General features: G+C 40.9%; 1 protein-coding gene across 3 annotated transcripts in view; it reads left to right on the forward strand.

The window, feature by feature from the left end:
- CDC27 (cell division cycle 27) overlaps positions 1-21,790 on the forward strand; it is an 86,916-nt gene that overhangs the window by 18,595 nt on the left and 46,531 nt on the right. For all 3 annotated transcript variants that reach the window (XM_008271658.5, XM_002719460.6, XM_089316863.1), the window contains exons 3-8: positions 8,045-8,192; positions 9,693-9,818; positions 16,134-16,231; positions 17,066-17,220; positions 17,325-17,536; positions 18,435-18,549. In XM_008271658.5, coding sequence (XP_008269880.3) covers positions 8,045-8,192; positions 9,693-9,818; positions 16,134-16,231; positions 17,066-17,220; positions 17,325-17,536; positions 18,435-18,549 — 854 coding nt within the window. The remainder of the gene's footprint in view (positions 1-8,044; positions 8,193-9,692; positions 9,819-16,133; positions 16,232-17,065; positions 17,221-17,324; positions 17,537-18,434; positions 18,550-21,790) is intronic.

Consider the following 21,790-nt stretch of genomic DNA (forward strand, 5'->3'; position numbering starts at 1 on the left):
CTTAAATATGTAGTTGTATAACCTTAGACAAGTTACTTGATGCCTGAGCAGTTCATACTTTTCAACTATAAAATACATATAATAGTAATTGCCTCATAGAATTGGAAAAATTAAATGAAAAGATGTATTTAAAGCACTTGGCATCATCTGATAAATGCTTAACCTATATTACTGCTAATGTATGTTTTGTTTGTCATTAAAGTATTGTAATTCTCTTTAAGATGCTGATATGTATAATTGTGTACAGCTTTTTCTTCAAGTCATTTCTTTGGGATATATACTCTAAAATGGGATTTACAAATTAAAGGTTATGATCAGTTCTACAACATGTACGTTTTGCCTACTTGTTACCCCAGCAGAGGCAGGTGTAAAAATCTGGGTTGTTGCTAGCAGTGTAAGAATATGCTTCATTTTTAGTCTTCATCAGCATCAGATTTGGCTCTTTTTTTTTTTATCTTTGCTTACATGAGAAATCTGAAGTATTTTGGCTTACGTCTTTATAGCTGTTAGCGATTCAGGGTTTTTCCTCATGTGTTTAAATTTATTCCCATTTTTGTGAGCTGTGTCTTTGCTTATTGCCTATGTGCCCAGATCGATGCTTTCTAATCTTAATTCTGTTGATTCATTGGTTTTGTTATTTGTAATTTTTTTTTTTTTTTTTTTTTTTTTTTTTTTTTTTTTTGACAGGCAGAGTTGACAGAGAGAGAGACAGAGAGAAAGGTATTCCTTTGCCGTTGGTTCACCCTCCAATGGCCGCCGCGGCCGGCGCACCGCGCTGATCCGATGGCAGGAGCCAGGTGCTTCTCCTGGTCTCCCATGGGGTGCAGGGCCCAAGCACTTGGGCCATCCTCCACTGCACTCCCTGGCCACAGCAGAGAGCTGGCCTGGAAGAGGGGCAACCGGAACAGAATCCGGCGCCCTGTCCGGGACTAGAACCCGGTGTGCCGGCGCCGCAAGGCGGAGGATTAGCCTAGTGAGCCGCGGCGCTGGCCCTGTAATTTTTTCTATTGCTTCAGTGGCTGGAAATTGTCTTTTTCAACTACAATAAATATATAGTTCTTAGTAGTTTAAATTTTTCTTTTTCTCTCTTTTTTTTTTTTTTTTTGACAGGCAGAGTGGATAGTGAGAGAGAGAGACAGAGAGAAAGGTCTTCCTTTGCTGTTGGTTCACCCTCCAATGGCCGCCACGGCCAGCGTGCTGCGGCTGGTGCATCGCGCTGATCCGAAAGCAGGAGCCAGGTGCTTCTCCTGGTCTCCCATGTGGGTGCAGGGCCCAAGCACTTGGGCCATCCTCCACTGCACTCCCTGGCCACAGCAGAGAGCTGGCCTGGAAGAGGGGCAACCGGGAAAGAATCCGGCGCCCCGACCGGGACTAGAACCTGGTGTGCCGGCGATGCTAGGTGGAGGATTAGGTTATTGAGCCGCGGCGCCGGCCAATAGTTTAAATTTTTTTAAACATTATAATTATATAAAGTAAAATAAGAGCCAAACTTTTTTTTTAAGATTTATTTATTTATTTGAAAGTCAGAGTTACACAGAGAGAGGAGAGGCAGAGAGAGAGAGGTCTTCCATCCGATGGTTCACTACCCAGATGGCCACAATGGCCAGAGCTGTACCGATCTGAAGCCAGGAGCTTCTTCCGGGTCTCCCACATGGGTGCAGGGGCCCAAGTCTTTGGGCTATCTTCTACTGCCCTCCCGGGCCATAGCAGAGAGCTGGACAGGAAGCAGAGCAGCTGGGTCTCGAACCGGTGCCCATATGGGATGCCTGCGCTTCAGGCCAGGGCGTTAACCCACTGCGCCACAGCACCAGTCCCTCTGTATTACTTCTTAATTTATTTGGTGTTATTTTTAAAATAATACCTTTTTTTCTCCCCCATGGTATTTTACTTGCTTTTATATGTTGTTTTTATTGACTGTATTCTCTCTTACTATTTAATAAGGTGTATTTCTCATCATAAAAATCTTCACCCCTTTTTTTACTCTTTCATTTTTGCTTGTTCATTTTATTCTTGCTTGGGAATTAGATATTTTGATCAGTGCTGACCTATGTAAGTCTATAAATTAATTTGGGAAGTATTGACATCCTACTATATATATGGGGCACAGGGGAGAGATCAGGGTACCGGGTGTCTAGATGAGATTGAGTTGGAAAATATATAAGAATAAAAATGCTTTAATTGATGAAGCACAGTGTTTAATGAGAGTTATGAGAAGGTATGAGCTTCAGGAGCAGAGCATATCCCAAAAGGACAAGAGGGAATACTTAGAAAAAGTTTTGAGAATTGAGGCAGAAACCGACCTTAGGTAACTCTGGATACCAGGGAATTAGCATTCCTATGAGAGTGCCCTCAGGTCCTCCAGGGAGAATGGGAGTGTAGGGAGGCAAGGGGAAGACCTGTGCAGCAGGAGTTTGCAGTCCCAGTGAAAAGATTGGAAGGATGAGAAGTGGAAGGCTTAAGAAGAAAAGAGTACTTCAAAAGTTCACAGAAAGTGGAATTAAAGGATGTTTATTTTGGTGCAGCAAGTTTTGAAATCCACTCATTTTCGAAGAGTTTTTTGAAGAATCCTTGTACAATAGATCATCCTACTCTGCTTAATTCTACAAAAGCAAGGCTTATTATGAACATATTTAAATATATTTTGAGGTCTTCCTACTTTTTACTTGTTGGATATTATGGTTAGTGGTGAATTAAGACTGTGAATATAGAGTGGATTAAAATTAACATCTTTGCAAAAACTGATGGAGATGAATTATATTAGGCAACTAAAGATGGTAAATTAGTGACTTAGAATTCAAATGATTGAATTTGCCTGTAGACTTGGTGGGAGGATACCCAGATTAGTCCACATAAGGCTGTTTAATCCACATTCTGTTTGTGCCTTAGCCAATGCTTAATACCTCAAAATTTTGCTCGGTATATGTTAGTTTTTCTGATTATAGAACTCAGTCACTCTGTTTAACTATATTTCTAGAAGGAAAGATTTTAGAATTTAAGTACAATGAGAGCAGATACTATCCTGGCTCAATAATAATGACAATAATTCTACCATTTATTGATTTATTTCTGAGTACTATGACTCTTAAATACTATTAGTTACTTAATCTTCAATCAGTGTCCATGAGCAGTAACTGTTGGATTTCCATGATTTCAAATACCTGCCACTCCTCTGATGTACAATAGGGGATATTACTACCCTACTACGGTACTTATGCCCCTAAACCAACCTCAGAATTCTTGTCCACGTGGTATTTGGGCTGACAAGATAAGTCGATCAGAGTTGATATGCTGGATGTAAGCTGGTTGCTCCTTTTCTCAGTGACTTCTTGTGTCACTACTGGTAGCTTCTGTGTTTGGGGGGAAAATACCCAACAGGCAATAAGCTAAAGAAGTTGATGGGTAGGATCTTCTTTAATCAATTTCTTAAAATAGTTTCTCAGTTCCACTAGTTCCTTTTCACCTATTTGCCTTTCTCCCAAGAGCTTTATATAACCTGCGTAAGAGTAATATAACATAGAAAAATGGTCTAAGTCTCACCTCATATTCATAACCATTTGATCTGAGGCAAGATGTTATTCTGAGCCTTATTTTACTCATCTTTAAAATGGGAAGAGAAACATTTCAAGATTTAACTGTTGGTGCCGGCGCGGTGACAAAGCAAATAGAGCCGCCCTGAAGTGCCGGCATACCACATGGGTGTCAGTTCAAGCCTCGGCTGCTCCACTTCCAATCCAGCCCTCTGCTGTGGCCTAGGAAAGCAGTGAAGATGGTCCAAGTCCTTGGGCCCCTGCACCGGTGTGGGAGACCCAGAAGAGGCTCCTGGCACTTGGCTTCAGATTGGCACACTCCAACCGTTGCAGCCAACTGGGGAGCAAACCAGCAGATGGAAGACTTTCTCTCTCTCTATCTCTCTCTCTCTCTCTCCCTCTCTGTAATTCTGCCTTCAAATAAATAAATAAATAAATCTTTAAAAGATAGTTTAACAAGATAGTTTCAAGGATAAAATATAATAATTTGGGTAAAGAGTCTAGAGTTTCTTTCACTTGAGAGGTCCTTTACAAATTCTCACCCAAGCGTCTCATAATACATAGCTTTTCATAATTTTTTTATCTTATTATATATGATGTACTCTGATATTTCCTGTTGAGTAGATTCTGTTATTCTCTTAATACAGATAAAACTCAATTTATTTCACAATCAACTAGTGAGTTGAAATTTGCCCTTTAGGGAAAGGAGGAAAAAAAAACTCTGTCCTAATTTCATCCTCTTCCCTTCATGTCCCCTTTCCTCATTGTAAGCACGTATTTTTTTCTTCCCACTGCCAGTGTGTGATCCCACTGACCAAGAGTTTTCTCCATTATTAACTCTTAAGAGTGGATAGAAATGAGTACCTAGGAACAAATAGTAGTAGTTGTGGACTAAATGAGGAAAAAATGCATTGGTGCAGCTAATATGGTAAAGCCTTGGGGAAAGAGAGAAAGATATTGGAAATACAGTATGTATTCAGATGATTAATCAGACATAAATTTTGTCTGCATTTTTTTTATAAGGAATTGCTGTCTGTGAGACCATGTGAAACTGGGAATGTAGCTAGTAAAAGGAAGAGAAGGGAAGAGAGCCAACTGAAGACGCTGGTTCAGCATACATTCCTAGGTTATTTTTAGGGTCCTAACCTAAAGCTCAAAATTGATTTAAGTCTGTCTAATCTTTATCTTAAATGAATGTAGGTTTTGCATCCTACACCTTAAATTGTTTATTTTTAATAAAAATGCATTTTAAATTACCATAAAATTGCTCACCATCTTTCTCCCTCTCTCAATGATTAATGGACCAGATGTTTAGATTACAGTGGGCTTATTAATTTCAGTGAATTGGGCTCAGCTGAAGAGAAATAAATGCAAAAAAGTTTAGCATTTATTTCTCTTTGTTCGTCTTGGTATTGAGAGCCCATCCTGTCTGAAACAGCACATGTTTGTTTTGACAGGCAGAGTGGACAGTGAGAGAGAGAGACGGAGAGAAAGGTCTTCCTTTGCCGTTGGTTCACCCTCCAATGGCCGCTGTGGCCGGCGCACCACGCTGATCCGAAAGCAAGAGCCAGGTGCTTCTCCTGGTCTCCCATGTGGGTGCAGGGCCCAAGGACTTGGGCCATCCTCCACTGCACTCCCGGGTTATAGCAGAGAGCTGGCCTGTAAGAGGGGCAACCAGGACAGAATCCAGCGCCCCAACTGGGACTAGAATCTGGTGTGCCGGCGCCGTAGGCGGAGGATTAGCCGGAGGATTAGCCTAGTGAGCAGCGGCAACAGCAACACTTAAAAACATTGTTTACTAAAGTTGTGTTAAGGTCATTACTAAGGGCAAATATTCAGAGTATTATGAGGGTACTTAAGAAGATTCTTAGAAAAATGGAAGTAGGGGCCAGTGCTGTGGCATAGTAGGCTAAGCCTCCACTTGCGGTGCTGGCATCCCATACGTGGCTGCTCCTCTTCTTATCCAGCTTTCTGCTAATGGCCTGGGAAGGCAATAAAAGATGGCCCAAGTGCTTGGGCCCCTGAACCCATGTGGGAGACCTGGAAGAAGCTCCTGGCTCCTGACTCCTGGCTTCTAGCTTCAGATCAGCCCAGCTCCAGCCATTGCTGCCATCCGGGGACTGAAACAGCGGATGGAACGTCTTTCTTTCTGTCTCTCCCTCTCTCTATAACTGTTATCTTCGAATAAATAAATCTATTAGAAAATGGAAGTAAAACATGAATATATTTTGGTGCAAAAATTGTGAAATTCATGCAGTTTGTCTATAATACACGTATTCCATTAACTTTTTTTGTTTTTAAATTTATTTATTTATTTGAAAGGTTACAAAGAAAGAGGGAGAGACAGAGAGAGCTATTCTGTCATCTGGCTCTCCTATGTGGGTGGCAGGGGGCCAAGTACTTCGGGCCCTCCACTGCTTTCCTAGGCACATTAGTAGGAAGCCTGATCCGAAGTGGAGTAGCTGGGACTCAAACCGGCACCCATATGGGATGTCAGCTTCGCAGGCTTTACCCATTATGCTACAGCACCAGCCCCTGTGAACTTGTCTTTTAATTCTGTTTTCCCATGAACTTTTTAAAGTACCCTATACTAAAGATATGGCATAGTATATGATTTTTAGGCCATTATTGATCCAAGACTTTTCTTTCTTTTTTTTAAGATTTATTTTATTTATTTGAGAGGCAGAGTTACAGAGAGAGGGAGAGACAGACAGAAAGAGAGGTCGTCCATTGCTGGTTCACTTCCCAAATGGCTGCAATGGTGGGAGCTGGGCTGATCTGAAGCCAGAAACCAGGAGCTTCTTCTGGGTCTCCCATGTGGGTGCAGGGGCCCAAGCACTTGGGCCATCCTCCACTGCTTTCTTTCCCTGGCCATTAGCAGAGAGCTGGATCGGAAAAGGGACAGCCAGGATATGAACTGGTACCCATATGGGATGCCTGAGCATGTTATATAAATATAATGTTATATAAATAGTTGTGCTATACTGTTTAGGAAATAAAACAAGGAAAAATATCCATACGTATTACATACAAGCATAATTTTTTTGATCCACAGTTGGTTGAATCCACAGATATATTACTGATGGATACAAAGAAAATCTAATTTTAGACACCACTGTCTCTTAGTAGAAAAGCTTCCTGAAATTCCCGTATCTGCCCTTCCCTGCCTCTTGCCTTTCCGCCTTTCAAGTCAACCAGTTCTCTTTACTTTGCTTCTTAAAACCCTTCACAGGGTGTGGGCATTTAGTCTACCTTTTAAGACACCCTCCTCCCTTCCGAATTGCATTTCAGAACACCTGTGTTCCATTCCTGGCTCCAGCTCCTGACTCCAGCTTCCTGCTAATGCAGACCCTGAGAGGCAGCAGGGGGTAAATCAAGTGACTGGATTTCTACCACCCACCTGGGAGACCTGGTTTGCGATCCTGCTCCTGCCTTTAGCCCAACCTGATCTGTTGCAGTCATTTGGGGAGTTCAGTGAATGGGAGTTAGTTCTTTGTCTGAAATTAGTAAATATTTATTTAAAAAAAAAAATGGAAGTCTGGGTAAAGCCCACTGCCTGTGATGTTACTATCCTATATGGGCACCAGTTCATGCCCCAGTTGCTCCATCCTGCTAATGGCCTGGGAAAGCAGCCAGAGATGGCCCAAGTGCTTGGACCCCTGCCATCAGTGGGAGACCCAGATGAAGCTCCTGGCTTCAGCCTGGCCTAGCCCTGGCTATTATGGCCACCTGGGGAATGAACCAATCGATGGAAGGTCTGTCTTTCCCTTCCTCTCTGTAACTCTGACTTTCAAATAAGTCCTTAAAAAATAAAATGAAAGTGGGGCCAGTGCTATGGTGTAGCGAATAAAGCCGCTGCCTGCAGTGTCGGCATCCCATATGGTGCTGGTCGAGTCCCGGCTTCTCCACTTTCTGCTATGGCCTGGGAAAGCAGTAGAAGATGGCCCAAGTCCCTGGCCCCTGCACCCACATAGGAGACCCGGAGGAAGCTCCTGGCTCCTGGCTTTAGATCGGCACAGCTCCGGCCATTGCTACCAATTGGGGAGTAAACCAGCAATTGGAAGACCTCTTTCTTTCCCTCTCCTCTCTGTGTAACTCTGACTTTCAGATAATAAATGTTTTTAAAAAGAAAAGGAAAGAAGACAAACCTTTAGAAGAATTTACTGTAATAATCTGTCCCTAAATCTTTACATAGCTTGCAGAGTCCTGTATAGTCCAGCCAGCTGCTTTCTTCTCACGTATTGCTACTTTCCTTCTCACACAGTAAGGAGTATTTTATAATATTCCCCAGTCCTCTATGGTACCTTTACTCCAAACATGGTTTTAAAGTATTTAAGAGCACTGTTAGCTCTATCATCAAAATATTTCTCTCTAATTCAATTTTGAAATAATGAGTGATTTTTTGTATTAAATAGCTTTCCTTGTTTTTGTTGCTAAACTTGTTTATTGACAGATAAACTGATAACCACTAAGTATACTGAACAATAGTCAATTTTTCTTCTAATGTTTGTTCTTAGTGCACTCCGAAGAAGCCTTGTTTTTACTGGCAACCTGTTATTACCGCTCAGGAAAGGCATATAAAGCATATAGACTCTTGAAAGGACACAGTTGTACTACACCACAGTGTAAATACCTGCTTGCAAAATGTTGTGTTGATCTGAGCAAGTAAGTTTTAAAATATTTTCTGCCTAATTTTGTTCAACTTACACTAGAATTTTGGATAAAATTCTACTGACGGATTAAACTGACTCGGTAGCTTCCTCTTTTTTTGGTAGCAGGGATTTGTATTTCAATAACATTTGCCACTATTGTCTGTGGCATTACTTTTGTTATGGGCAAATATCATTGTTATGGTAATACATAATGGAATTTAACTCTGGTGAAATTGTTATGACTAATTCTAATTGTTATCAATTTCCAAAATGATCACAAATGTGTTTCCTTTCCTTTGCTTTCAGTGTTAGACCAATTTGAATAAGCCTGAAAATCTGCCCATCACTTGAAACTAATAATCCCTTGTGTCTAGATGGTTTATAGATTCCTTTCAGGATCATTTTACTTGGGAACTACTATCTACCCCTGTAAAGCAAGGGGACAGATTCAGAAGAGCACTGCTTTTTGTGCATTACATTTAAACCTTGTTCAAAAAATGGAGGCATCTAGAGATAGAGTCATGTTCTGTTAAATTCTTTTCTATACTATAGGAGATGGAATAGTGGTAAAACTGACTTAAGAGATAATTGTAAAAGCCTGTAGATGTTTTTGGTTTTTAGGTTTATAGTGGGAAGATACAAATAATTCTCATAGTCACCGAAGGTAGATATATAATGATATGAAGTATACAGTGATTAATTGATGACTTTTAAGTTAAAATATCAATAAAATTTCCATAACATTTATCATTAAATTACCTTTAAATTCCAAAGATTTTAATATTGAAATCTTAAAACTCATTTAATTTGCCTGTTAAAATCCTGTGATGGGTAAAAGAACTTTAGATATCATCACTATGTTCAGGATATGCTGTGTAAACTTGAGAGTTTTCTACATGATGATTTTGATTGTTTTTAATTTAAAAATATAAACCATTACAACCTGATATGCTAAAAAATGTAGTGAAATCAGATAAGTTTTTTTCATTAGTTGAGTGTGTGATTTTCTGTGTCAAGAAAATATAATTAACAAGTAAAAAGAGATAAACTGGTAGCCAAGTTTCATTTATAAGCTGTAAAATGGCTGAGTCCATAAAATATGCAACTTTAAAATGCTAGTCTTGTTTTGTTTTCATGTTCGTATTTCAAATAATTAAAGAACTAAGAAGGGCTACCATATTTGTGAATGAAGAACCATTCATATTTTTTCTGCAGTATAATGATTATCTTTTATATCTTTTGACATGAGTAATGAATATTACTTAGACTAGATTTGTACATAGAGACTAAATTTAACTGATTCTGTTTTTAAATTCAAAACTAAAATTTTGAGGTCATAAATATTCAGCCTCTCAAATGATTGTAAATACGTGTTCACCACTATTCCAAAAGTACCATGAATTTTTTGCTATATATGTTCTCATGATTAGATGTATATTGGTAATGAAGGATGTCTTTACCTGAAGTGTTTTTCATATTGACTTTTAAAAATCTGTAAATTTGCATTTTAAAGGCTTGCAGAAGGGGAACAGATCTTATCTGGTGGAGTATTTAATAAGCAGAAAAGCCATGATGATATCGTTACTGAGTTTGGTGATTCAGCTTGCTTTACTCTTTCATTGTTGGGACATGTGTATTGGTAAGTAAAAGTGATTCAAACTACCACAAAAGTGATTTCCAAGTGGGAATGTTTTGTAGTTTAAAAAAGCCCATGTTGATCTGTGTCTGAAATAATGGTTGTCTGAGTCATGCAGTCTTCTGATTCCATTACCTGTTAAACATGTGAAATGGTGATTCAGTTTTCGACTCTCCAGGTAGCTTTAATGATACTAGTAGCTACTGCAGCACTGATTAACTGCTGAGTTCCCATACTGTTAATTTTTCGCCTTGGATGAGGAGAGAATCTTTGCACTAAGGAAAAAGAAAAGAATGCTGTTTGTTTTCTCTAGTCCGGAATAGCACTGCAGCTCCTTAGAGACTGGAAGACAAAGTTCAGTAATGTTCCTCAAATGGTGTATGAGCAGGAGATTTTGAGATATGTAACAAGAAATTTCCTACAATAGTAATTTTACAAATAATTTTTAAACTTATTTAAATTTTTTAAAAGTGAGAGTGAATTCAAATTTATCACTATGATAGCATTGTTCTCACTGATTTCCTTCTGAACTACTTGTGGGGTTCAGGAGTACAGGATAGAGATACAGGTAGGATAACAGGAATGATGAGTCTGCCCATGGTAGTGTTCACGTGTGTAGATGTCCTCTGTTGTGTATCATAGGAATAGTGACTGGGGCTGCTGGCTAAAGAACCAGGATAGCATCTGTTTTAAGATAAACTGAAGCTAGTTGAATGGAGGTCTTTAAAAACCTTGAAAATGTAATTTTGAGCAGAATGAAATATTTGGCTGAATTTTGAGACCCATTGCATAAGTTGTAGAGGTATGTCTAGTCATTGACACCAATCTTTAGAACATAAAGTAAGTAAAGCAATATGGATGTGTTCGTTTATCTTAAGAAAAGGACTGGAAGTAATAAATTTTGTTTATGTAACTATGATTCTTGTCATTCATTCAAGAAGCTTAAAATCTATCCCCTCATTATAGCTAGATGCAGACCTCAGTACTGGGAACATAAAGATAAATAACTCGCAGTCCCCACCCTCAAGCTTTATAGAATAGAAAGAGAGAAGCAGTAAATAAAAATTTATATAAGTTTTTGTTATAATAAAAGTGCTATGATAAAATATGAATGGCATTTTGTTCAGATGAGAAACTAATCAATTCTACTTGATTAAGAAAACAAGTGAGATGGTAACTAGGAAAAACTGTAGAAAGTAAATATTGATATCGTCTCAAATCTATAGGGTGACTTCCAAAAGAAGTAGATATTTGAGGATTGTAAATTATATGATAGGAGAAATATATTAAAAACTGAAAGATTAGTTTTCAAAATTTTATTAAGGGAGCAGTGAAGAAAGAGGCAGACCTTCCATCCTCTGGTTCGCTCCCCCAATTGCCTGCAATAGTCAAGGCTGGGTCAGGCCTAAACCAGGAGCCAGGAACTCTTATCTGAGTCTTCCCATGTCAGTGGCAGGGTCCAATTACTTGGACCATCACTTGCTACCTCCCAGGATGCACAACAGCAAGAAGCTGGAATTGGAATCAGAAATGGAGCTGCGAACCAGGCACTAGTATATGGCACAAGTATATATTGCAAGTGGTATCTTAACTGTTATGCCAAATGTCCACCCTGAAATATTAATTCTTAAAGACTACTATGTCTTTTACTCTTAAAATATTAAGTAAAATGAAATGTTATAAATATATTCTTTGGTTAAAACAGATGATAAAAAGTTATATGTAGACAGAAAAACCTGTAACTACTGGGAAATAAAATAGCATGCTTCTAAACAACTCACAGGGTGAAGGGGAAATCTCAAAAGAAATTTTCTTTTGAAAGATTTATTTTATTTATCGAAGAGTTATAGATAGAGGTAGAGACAGAGAGGGAGAGGTCTTCCATGTACTGGTACACTCCCAAAAATCCACAATGGCTGGAGCTGAGCCAATCCAAAGCCAAGAGCTTTCTCCAGGTCTCCCACGTGGGTGCAGGGGCCCAAGGACTTGGGCCATCCTCCAGTGCTTTCCCAGGTGTATTAGCATGAGCTAGATTGGAAGTGGAGCAGCTGGGATTTGAACTGGCTCCCATATGGGATGCCGGCAGTGCTGGTAGGGGCTTTAACCCGCTGTGCCACAGCACCTGCCCCTCAAAAGAAATTTTAAAAATATATTGAACTAAGGCTGGCGCCGTGGCTCAACAGGCTAATCCTCCGCCTTGCGGCACCGGCACCCCAGGTTCTAGTCCCGGTCGGGGTACCGGATTCTGCCCTGGTTGCCCCTCTTCCAGGCCAGCTCTCTGCTGTGGCCAGGGAATGCAGTGGAGGATGGCCCAAGTGCTTGGGCCCTGCACCCCATGGGAGACCAGGAGAAGTACCTGGCTCCTGCCTTTGGATCAGCGCGGTGCGCCGGCCGCGATGGCCATTGGAGGGTGACCAACGGCAAAGGAAGACCTTTCTCTCTGTCTCTCTCTCTCACTGTCCACTCTGCCTGTCAAAAAAAAAAAAAATATATATATATATATAGAGAGAGAGAGAGAGAGAGAGAGAACTAAGTGAAAAGGATAATACAACATTAAGAACTATGAGGTAGCCAAAGGTATTTTAGACAGATACAGTCTCAAATAAGTAATCTAAGCTTTCACCAAAAGAAACTGGGAAAAGAGGAACAAAATAAACCAAGAAACAGAAAGAAGGAAATAATGAAGCACAGATATCAGAAAAATGAAAAATAACAGAGAAAACCACTGAAATCAAAAGCTGATCCTTTGAAAAGGTCAATATAATTGATAAAACTGATCTAAAAAAAGGGACAAAAATTACATCAATCAAAAATAAAGGCAGAAACATCTACTTACCTTGAAAATATTAAGAGGATCTGTATGCTAAAAACTCAAAATAACGGCCTGCACATTAATTGACAACTTAAATGAAGTGAACCAATTCCTAGAAAACCACACACTACTGAAGCTCACATAAGAAATAGAAATATGAAGTAGGTAATCTGAATTGTTTGGAAATTATGAAGGAAATGCTGATTTGTAGTTAAAATTCTTTCCCAGTTCCAGACAATCTCTTCCCCAAAAATGAGATAGTTTCTAACTTATTTTATATGGCCATTATCACTTTGATTCAAAAACCAAGGATTATACAAAAAAACTAGAAACCAATATATCTTAGAAACACAAACATAAGAAACTCAATAAAATATTAGCAAATCATATGAATTTAATGACACGTAACAATAATAATACAGCTTCTCAAAAAATTAGATTTACTATATTATCCAATAATTATACTTCTTGATCATACCCTAAAGAATTAGAAACAAGACCTTGAAAAGTCAATTGATTTTTTTTTAAAGATTTTATTTATTTATTTATTATTTGAGAGGCAGAGTTAGAGACAAAGAGAGGTCTTCCATCTGCTGTTTCACTCCCCAAATGGCTACAAAGGCAGGAGCTGGGCCAGTCAGAAGCTGGGAGTTTCTTCTGGGTCTCCCATGTGGGGGCAGGGGCCCAAGCATCTAGGCCATCTTCTACTGCTTTCCCAGGTCATTTGGAGAGAGCTGGATCATACATGGAGCAGCCGGGACTCAAACTGTCACCCATATGGATGCTGGTACCACAGACAGAGGCTTAACTTACTGTGCCACAGCGCTGGCCCCATCAATTGATTTTTTTTTTTTTTTTTGACAGAGTGGACAGTGAGAGAAAGAGAGACAGAGAGAAAGGTCTTCCTTTTTGCCGTTGGTTCACCCTCCAGTGGCCGCCACAGCCCGCGTGCTGCGGCTGGCGCACTGCGCTGATCCGATGGCAGGAGCCAGGTACTTATCCTGGTCTCCCATGGGGTGCAGGGCCAAAGTACTTGGGCCATCCTCCACTGCACTCCCTGGCCACAGCAGAGAGCTGGCCTGGAAGAGGGGCAACCGGGACAGAATCCAGTGCCCCAACCAGGACTAGAACCCAGGGTGCTGGTGCTGCAGGCGGAGAATTAGCCTAGTGAGCCACCGCGCCGGCCTCCATCAATTCATTTTTTTAAATTTTTTTAATTTTCACTCTCTTAGATACAGAGAGAAAGAGATCTTCCACCCACTCACTGGCTCACTCTCCAAATACCTAGAACAGATGAGGCTGTACCAGTCTAAAGCCAGGAGCCCTTAGTTCAATACACATCTCCTAGTAGACAATAGGAACCAAAATATGCATTAAGAGGAAGTTGGAATCAGGAGCCAAGCCAGAATTCAGAAAACAGGCACTCTAATATAGAATATGGTGTCCCAAGCAGTATCTTAAACAAATAGCAGTGATACACCAAATGCCTACTCCCTGGTCAATTGATTTTTTTTTTTTTTTTTTTTTTTGGACAGGCAGAGTTAATGAGAGAGAGACAGAGAGAAAGGTCTTCCTTCCAATGGTTCACCCCCCAAAATGGCCGCTACGGCCAGCGCGCTGCACTGATCCGAAGGCAGGAGCCAGGTGCTTCCTCCCGATCTCCCATGCAGGTGCAGGGCCCAAGGACTTGGGCCATCCTCCACTGCACACCCAGGCCACAGCAGAGAGCTGGACTGGAAGAGGAGCAACCAGGACTAGAACCCAGGGTGCTGGTGCTGCAGGCGGAGGATTAGCCTAGTGAGCCGCAGCGCCGGCATATTGATTTTTGACAGAGGTGAAAAATTGTGTGGAGGAGAGAACACTTTCAAACAAAGATGATGCTGGTGCAATTGGACATCCATTGGGAAAGAATTGAGCCTCAATCTAAACCTTACACCGTATTCACTTATCTATTGGAGAGGCAGAACTGCTACCCACTAGTTCACTCCCCAGAGGCCCACAATGTCTGGGCCTGGACGAGGATGAAGCCAGGAGCCTGGAACTCAGTCAGGGTTTCCCTCATAGGTGGCAGGGTCCCCAGCTTCTTGAGCCATCTTTTGCTGCCTCTTTGGGTGCACATTAACAGGAAGCTGGAATTGGGAACAGAGCTGAGACCAGGCACTTGATAGGGGATATTGGCTTTCCAATCAACGTGTTAACCACTAGGCCAAACACATACACCAAACCTTAAGTCTTATTAAAAATTTAACTCAATCATGGATCTAAATGTAAACATAAAATTATAAAATAGTCAGTTAAGATGCTCACATTCCACCTCTATCTTTCTGTCTCTCTTCTTCCCTGTCCCTCTCTCCCATTTCCCTCCAAGTTAATTAAAAAAAATTAGTGGAAAAGAATAATATATGTAGACTATATATATAGAATATATATATATTATATATAGGAGAAACTCTTTATGACCTAGAGTTAGGCAAAGATTTTGTGGACATCTTGGTCAAAAGACAGTGCATAAAACAGTTAATAAATTGGTCTTTATTGGAATTAAAGCTGCTTTGTGAAAGACAATAGTGCAAATAAAAACTACTGACTGAAGGAAAAAAAAAACAGATTTTATGTAGAATATATAAAGAACTCAATAATAAAAAAAAAACCATCCTCTTAGAAAATGGACAAAACACTTGAACGGATACTTGATGAGAGAAGATATATGGGTGGTAAATAAGCAGGTGAAAAATGTACCAAATCAATAGCCATTAAAGAAATTCAAGTAAAAAATAATCATCAAATGGTAATATATACCTATTAGACTGGTTAAAATAAAAACTGGCTGCCGGCACTTGTGGCTCAATAGGCTAATCCTCCACCTGCGGCACCAGCACCCCGGGTTCTGGTCCCAGTCAGGGCGCCAGATCCTGTCCTGGTTGCTCCTCTTCCAGTCCAGCTCTCTGCTGTGACCCGGGAGTGCAGTGGAGGATGGCCCACGTCCTTGAGCCTTGCACCCCATGGGAGACCAGGAGAAGCACCTGGCTCCTGCCTTCGGATCAGCACGGTGCGCCAGCTGCAGCACACCGGCCGCTAGGGAGTGAACCAACGGAAAAGGAAGACCTTTTCTCTCTGTCTCTCTCTCTCACTGTCCACTCTGCCTGTTATAAAACAACAACAACAACAAACTGGCAATACCAAGCGCTGAAAAGGTTGCAGAGCAACAGAACCCTAAGTACTTGGCCCTGCACCCACATGGGAGACCTGGAAGAAGCAGCTTCTGGCTTCAGATCGGCCCAGCTCTGGCCATTAACGCCATTTGGGGAGTGAACCCACAGATGGAAGATCTTGTTCTCCCGCTCTTTCTAACTCTGCCTTTCAAATAAATAAATCTTTAAAAAAAGAAGAAAAAGAAGAGTGCTCTCTGGACTTACATGATCTTTACCTAATTTTCTATACCCAAAATTTCATAATAAGTGTTTTGGGGTTTGTAGCTTTTTAAATCTGTTTGTTTCCCTCCACAGCAAGACAGATCGGCTTGCCAAAGGATCAGAATGTTACCAAAAGAGCCTTAGTTTAAATCCTTTCCTCTGGTCTCCCTTTGAATCATTATGTGAAATAGGTAAGTTTGTGGAGGCAGCAGAGGTCATGGTCCTGCATTTCTTCTCCATCCTTCTGAACTGCTCCCACCCTCCACTTAATTTTTAGAATAATACAAATCCTCTATCCACAAAAAAAATATTTTTGTGAAGTTAAAGGCTGGTAAAAATGAGAGTAAGAAGTCATTGAGAAAAATGTTTCAGGAATAATATGACCTTTCATTACTCTACCTGAAAAAGTCAGTGGTCTCTACTTTTAGCCATCTGTCTGCCTCAAATGTGGCCTATAGACTGGGTAGTATTGTGCATATAATACAAAATCACTTTCTGGGTTAAAAAAATTAATAGAATTCCCAAAGAATTTAATACCTGGAATAGAAACTATTAGATAAATAAGGCTTGGACCATCCAGGGAGAGAGAGTTTCAGTATATATGTTAGGATGCGTTAACTGCTTTAAAGCATGTATCTGTACACATGGAGGTGCTTCAGCTTGATTATTTACTGTGTCAACTCCAGCCTCACCCTTTGCCTTGAGAAAAATGAGATCTAGTTGCTTTATGTTTTTAGAACAAACTCTGAAATCTGGATTTTCCTGAGCTTTAGTACAAGTTAGAGTCCTTGCAGTTTAGTTTATTTCCTGAATTTGCAGCTTTATTTTAGGAGTAAGTTTTTGTGATAAGTTGATGGATAGGCAGATGGGAGATAACTTTGATTAGTAGAAATGGACTGGAAAATTTAAAAATTCTGGGTAAGGCTTTATTTCCAGTGATTTATATGTACTTGAAAAAAACTTTATCTTTCATTTCCTCACAGGCAACTTTTTGTTTTTTTTCTTTTTTTGGGGGGTCTTCACAGGTGAAAAGCCAGATCCTGACCAGACCTTTAAATTAACATCTTTACAGAACTTTAGCAGCTGTCTGCCCAACACTTGCACAACACTAGTATCTAATCATAGTTTATCTCACAGACAGCCCGAGACAGTTCTTACAGAAACACCCCAGGACACAATTGTAAGTGTATCATACTTTAATGTTCAAAATATTATAAAGCTAAAAAAGAATAATCTGAACTAAATAATGTATTGTAAATGACATTGAGAAATTTTCTGTTTTAGGAATTAAACAGACTGAATTTAGAATCTTCAAATTCAAAGTACTCCTTGAATACAGATTCCTCAGTGTCTTACATTGATTCAGCTGTGATTTCACCAGATACTGTCCCTCTTGGAACAGGAACTTCTATATTATCTAAACAGGTTCAAAATAAACCAAAAACTGGTCGAAGTTTGTTAGGAGGACCAGCTGCTCTTAGCCCATTAACCCCGAGGTAAGTCAAACAAAAGGTACTTTAAAATGTGGCATATTATGTGATCTTATGATTCATAGTAATATAAATTAAATAAATTTAAGCCTCCTAAATCACTGTTGAAATAGGGGGCACACCAGTTCTCAGAAAATGAAGTAAAACAAAAGATACCAGGAAAAATAAAATGTAATGTTAAATTAGGAGACATTTTAAAAGCTCTTAGATATGCCTCAATTAGCTAGTGTACACATTAAAAGATACTGTCTTTGTCTTTATATCAGTGGAAGGCAGTGAACTCCTTGAAGTACTGGCATGCTTATGACATAATCAGAGCAACATTAGTTACTGTTAAAATGCTGTGTTCCAAAACAGGCAGAAAGTATTGGTTGATACCTGTCAATATGATTTATTTTGTCAAATTTATTAAAAGTACATATATGTTTTCACATAAGAACCCAGCCTAGGGAACACATATGCAAGAATATCAAAATAAAAGGTCATGTGCTTATGGGAATAAAGTTCCCAGGCCAGGCACTTACTGAGATAACATAACCATGAATTTGTAACAATTTCTTTGTAATTGTGTCTAAATTCCATAAATAGTGGAATTCCAAGAATGTGAAGTATTTAGATCATTTGGGTCTTAGCTTTAATAAAATCATTCTTTATTTCTAATAATTCTCCTAAGACTAGTTGTTGCTATACAATATCATTCCCTGTTTGATTTCTTGTTTTATTTTAGTTATGGTGGGTGGAATAGTCTACATTCACAGTTTATTTATAATCTGCCCCTCAGATACTCACTGCCCCCAAGACTGATTTGCCATTCTCTTCCTTTTAGACCTTCTAATTTAAGTATACTGCTGCTTTATATATGCCTTGATGACTTTTTGACACCTTGATTTCAACCTCTTCTCAGTTTTGGGATTTTGCCATTAGAAACCCCAAGTCCTGGAGACGGATCCTATTTACAAAACTACACTAATACACCCTCTGTAATTGACGTGCCATCCAGTGGAGCCCCTACAAAAAAGGTATTTTCTGTGTAAAATGCAGCTTTCTTACTGATTAAAGAAACTTGCTTTAAAGTCTAATCTGTTTAAGGTTCAGAGAGAATCCAGCTTTATATAACTGCCATTGCCTTAGAATTATTTGTTTTTAAGAGGAGTAATGGGATTTTTAAAATTGTGAGCCTGGATCTGTGGCTTAGTAGGTTGGGCCCCCTCCTGTGGCACTGGCATTCCGTATAGGAACTGGTTCAAGTCCTGGCTGCTCCACTTCTGATCCAACTCTCTGCTGATGGCCTGGGAAAGCAGTGGAAGATGACCCAAGTGCTTGGGCCCCTGAACCTGAATGGGAAACCCAGAAGAAGCTCCTGGTTCCTAGCTTCAGATTTGCCCAGCTCTGGCTCCAGCTGTTGCAGCCATTTGAGGAATGAACCAGCAGATGGAAGACCTCTCTGTCCTTCTCTGTTGTAACTCTGCCTTTCAGATAAATAAATAAATTATAAATTAAACTTTTATTATTTGAAAGGCAGAGAGAGACAGAAATCTTCTATCCCCGGGTTCATTCCCCAAGAAGCCTGCAACAGGCTGGGGATTGGCCAGGCTGAAGGCAGGATCCTAGACCTCTATCCAGTTGTCCTGTATGAATGTCAAGGACCCACTACTTGGACCAGCACTGTGGTGCAGTAGGCTAAGCCTCCATTTACAGCACTGGTATCCCATAGTGCACCAGTTCCTGACCCAGCTGCTCCTCTTCCAATCCAGCTATCTCCTATGGCCTGGGAAAGCGGTGGAAGGTGGTCTAAGTGCCTGGGCCCCTGAACCCACATGAGAGACCTGGAAGAAGCTCCTGGTTCCTGGCTTCAGATTGGCCCAGCTCTGGCTGTTGTGGCCATTTGAGGAATGAACCAGTGGATGGAAGACCTTTCTCTCTGTTTCTCCCTCTCTAACTCCACTTCTCAAATAAATAAATACATCTTTACAAAAAAAAAAAAAAAAGAAAGAAAGAAATTAGAGCCACTACCTGGCCTATCCCCCATTACCTCCCAGATGCACATTAGCGAGAAGTTGGAACTGGAGTAAAGCTGGGACTCAAACCCAGGCCCTCCAGTACAGAATGAGGTGTTCCCAAGTGGCGTCTTAACTACTGCACCAAATGCCCATCCTGGAGTTCTTGATCTAAATGTGAAAGAATGCCATCATTGTCATAGCCTCTTTATTAGCAGTATGTTAGGAGACACAGAACTTTGCTCTTTGGGTCAAGTAAGATTAGAATTCAGGGTCAGGGGCCAGTGCTGTGGAGTAGTGAGTAAAGCTACCGCCTACAGTGCCCACATCCCATAGGGGTGCCAGTTCAAGTCCCGGCTGCTCCACTTCCCATCCAGTTCTCTGCTATGGCCTGGGAAAGCAGTAGAAGATGGCCCAAGTCCTTGGACCTTTTTCCACATGCATGGGAGATCCAGAAGAAGCTCCTGGCTCCTGGCTTCAGATTGGCCCAGCTCCGGCCATTGCGGCCAATTGGAGAGTGAACTAGCAGATGGTAGACCTCTCTCACTCCATCCCTCTCTCTCTCTCTGCTCTGCCTCTGCCTCTGCCTCTGTTTTCTCTCTCTGTGTAACTGACTTTCAAATTAATAAATCTTTTTTTTTAATATTTATTTATTTGTAAGAGCGCACAGAGTGAGGAGAGGCAGAGAAAGAGGCCTTCCATCTGCTAGTTCACTCCCCAACTGGCCACAATGGCCAGAGTTGCGCTGATCTGAAGCCAGGGGCCCAAGGACTTGGGCCATCTTCTGCTCTCCCAGGCCACAGCAGAGAACTGGATCGGAAGAGGAGCAGCCAGGACTAGAACCGGTGCCCATATGGGATGTCGGTGCTTCAGGCCAGGGTGTTAACCCGCTGCGCCATAGCTCTAGCCCCACAAATTAATCTTTAAAAAAGAAAAAGAACTTGGGGCTAGCATTCTAATCTTGGCGTAGCAGATAAAGCCACAGCCAGAGATGTTGGTATCCCATATGAGTGCCCGTTCAAGTCCCAGCTGCTCCACTTCCTATCCAACTCTTTGCTAATGGTCTGAGAAAGCAGCCAAAGATGGCCCAAATTGGGAAGACCTGGATGAAGTCCCTGGCTCCTGGCTTCAGCATGGCCCAGCCCAATAAAATCTTTAAAAAAAAAGTCTAGCTTACTGCAGTCAGCATATAGCTAAGTAAACATATATTCATATTTTCCTTTCAATTTCCTTTTTTAGCCAAGTGAAGATTGTTTTCTGTCATCTTGAATGTAAATAAGAGAGATTATACCTGCCTTTCTTTTTACTTTTTCCTACCACTGTGTGTATATAGCAGTGGGGGGGGGGGGGGGAATTGGTTGTTATTTTAAAGATTTATGTATTTGTTTGAAAGAGTTACACAGAGAGAGATATCTGCCATCTGCTGGTTCACTTCCCAAATGGCCACAACAGCTGGAGCTGAGCCAGGCAAAGCCAGGAGCCAAGAGCTTCTTCTGGCTCTCCCACGTTTATGGCAGGGGCCCAGGCACTGGGGCTATCTTCAGCTGCTTTTCCCAAGCCATTAGCAGGGAACTGGATCGGAAGTGGAGCAGCCAGGACATGAACTGGCATTATAGGCAGCAGCTTTATCTGCTGTGCTACAATGCCAGCCATGGTTTTTTGTTCTGTTTTATTTTCTTGGTTTGTGTGTGTTTTTTTTTTTTATTACCATTAATAGTTACATGGAAAAAATGTAAAGCCAGATATTTGGGCTAATAAAATTTTCATGGTGAATATTCCTAAATGTGGTAAAATATTTGCCAGTATTCCTGTAATAAATACTGTAAGATGTTTCTTTTTCCTTTGAGAAGTAGAGTTACAGAGAGAAAGGTTTCCCATCAATTGGTTCACTCCCCAAAGTGAACATCTGGTAGAACTGGACCAGGCTGAAGCCAGGAGCTTCTTCTAAGTCTCCCACATGGGTGACAGGGGCCTGAATCAGAAGTGGAGCAGTGGAATACCAACCAATCCCCATATGGGATGCTGGCTTTGCAGGTCGTATTTTTACCCACTATACCACAATGCTGACCCCTAAACCTGATCTTTAAAAATTAGGGGCCGGCGCCGCAGCTCACTAGGCTAATCCTCCGCCTTGCGGCGCCGGCACACCGGGTTCTAGTCCCGGTTGGGGCGCCGGATTCTGTCCCGGTTGCCCCTCTTCCAGGCCAGCTCTCTGCTGTGGCCAGGGAGTGCAGTGGAGGATGGCCCAGGTGCTTGGGCCCTG

The sequence above is a fragment of the Oryctolagus cuniculus genome, chromosome 17, assembly GCF_051225735.1.
Source record: "Oryctolagus cuniculus isolate XC-2025 breed Fujian yellow rabbit chromosome 17, ASM5122573v1, whole genome shotgun sequence".
Classification (NCBI taxonomy): Eukaryota; Metazoa; Chordata; class Mammalia; order Lagomorpha; family Leporidae; genus Oryctolagus; species Oryctolagus cuniculus.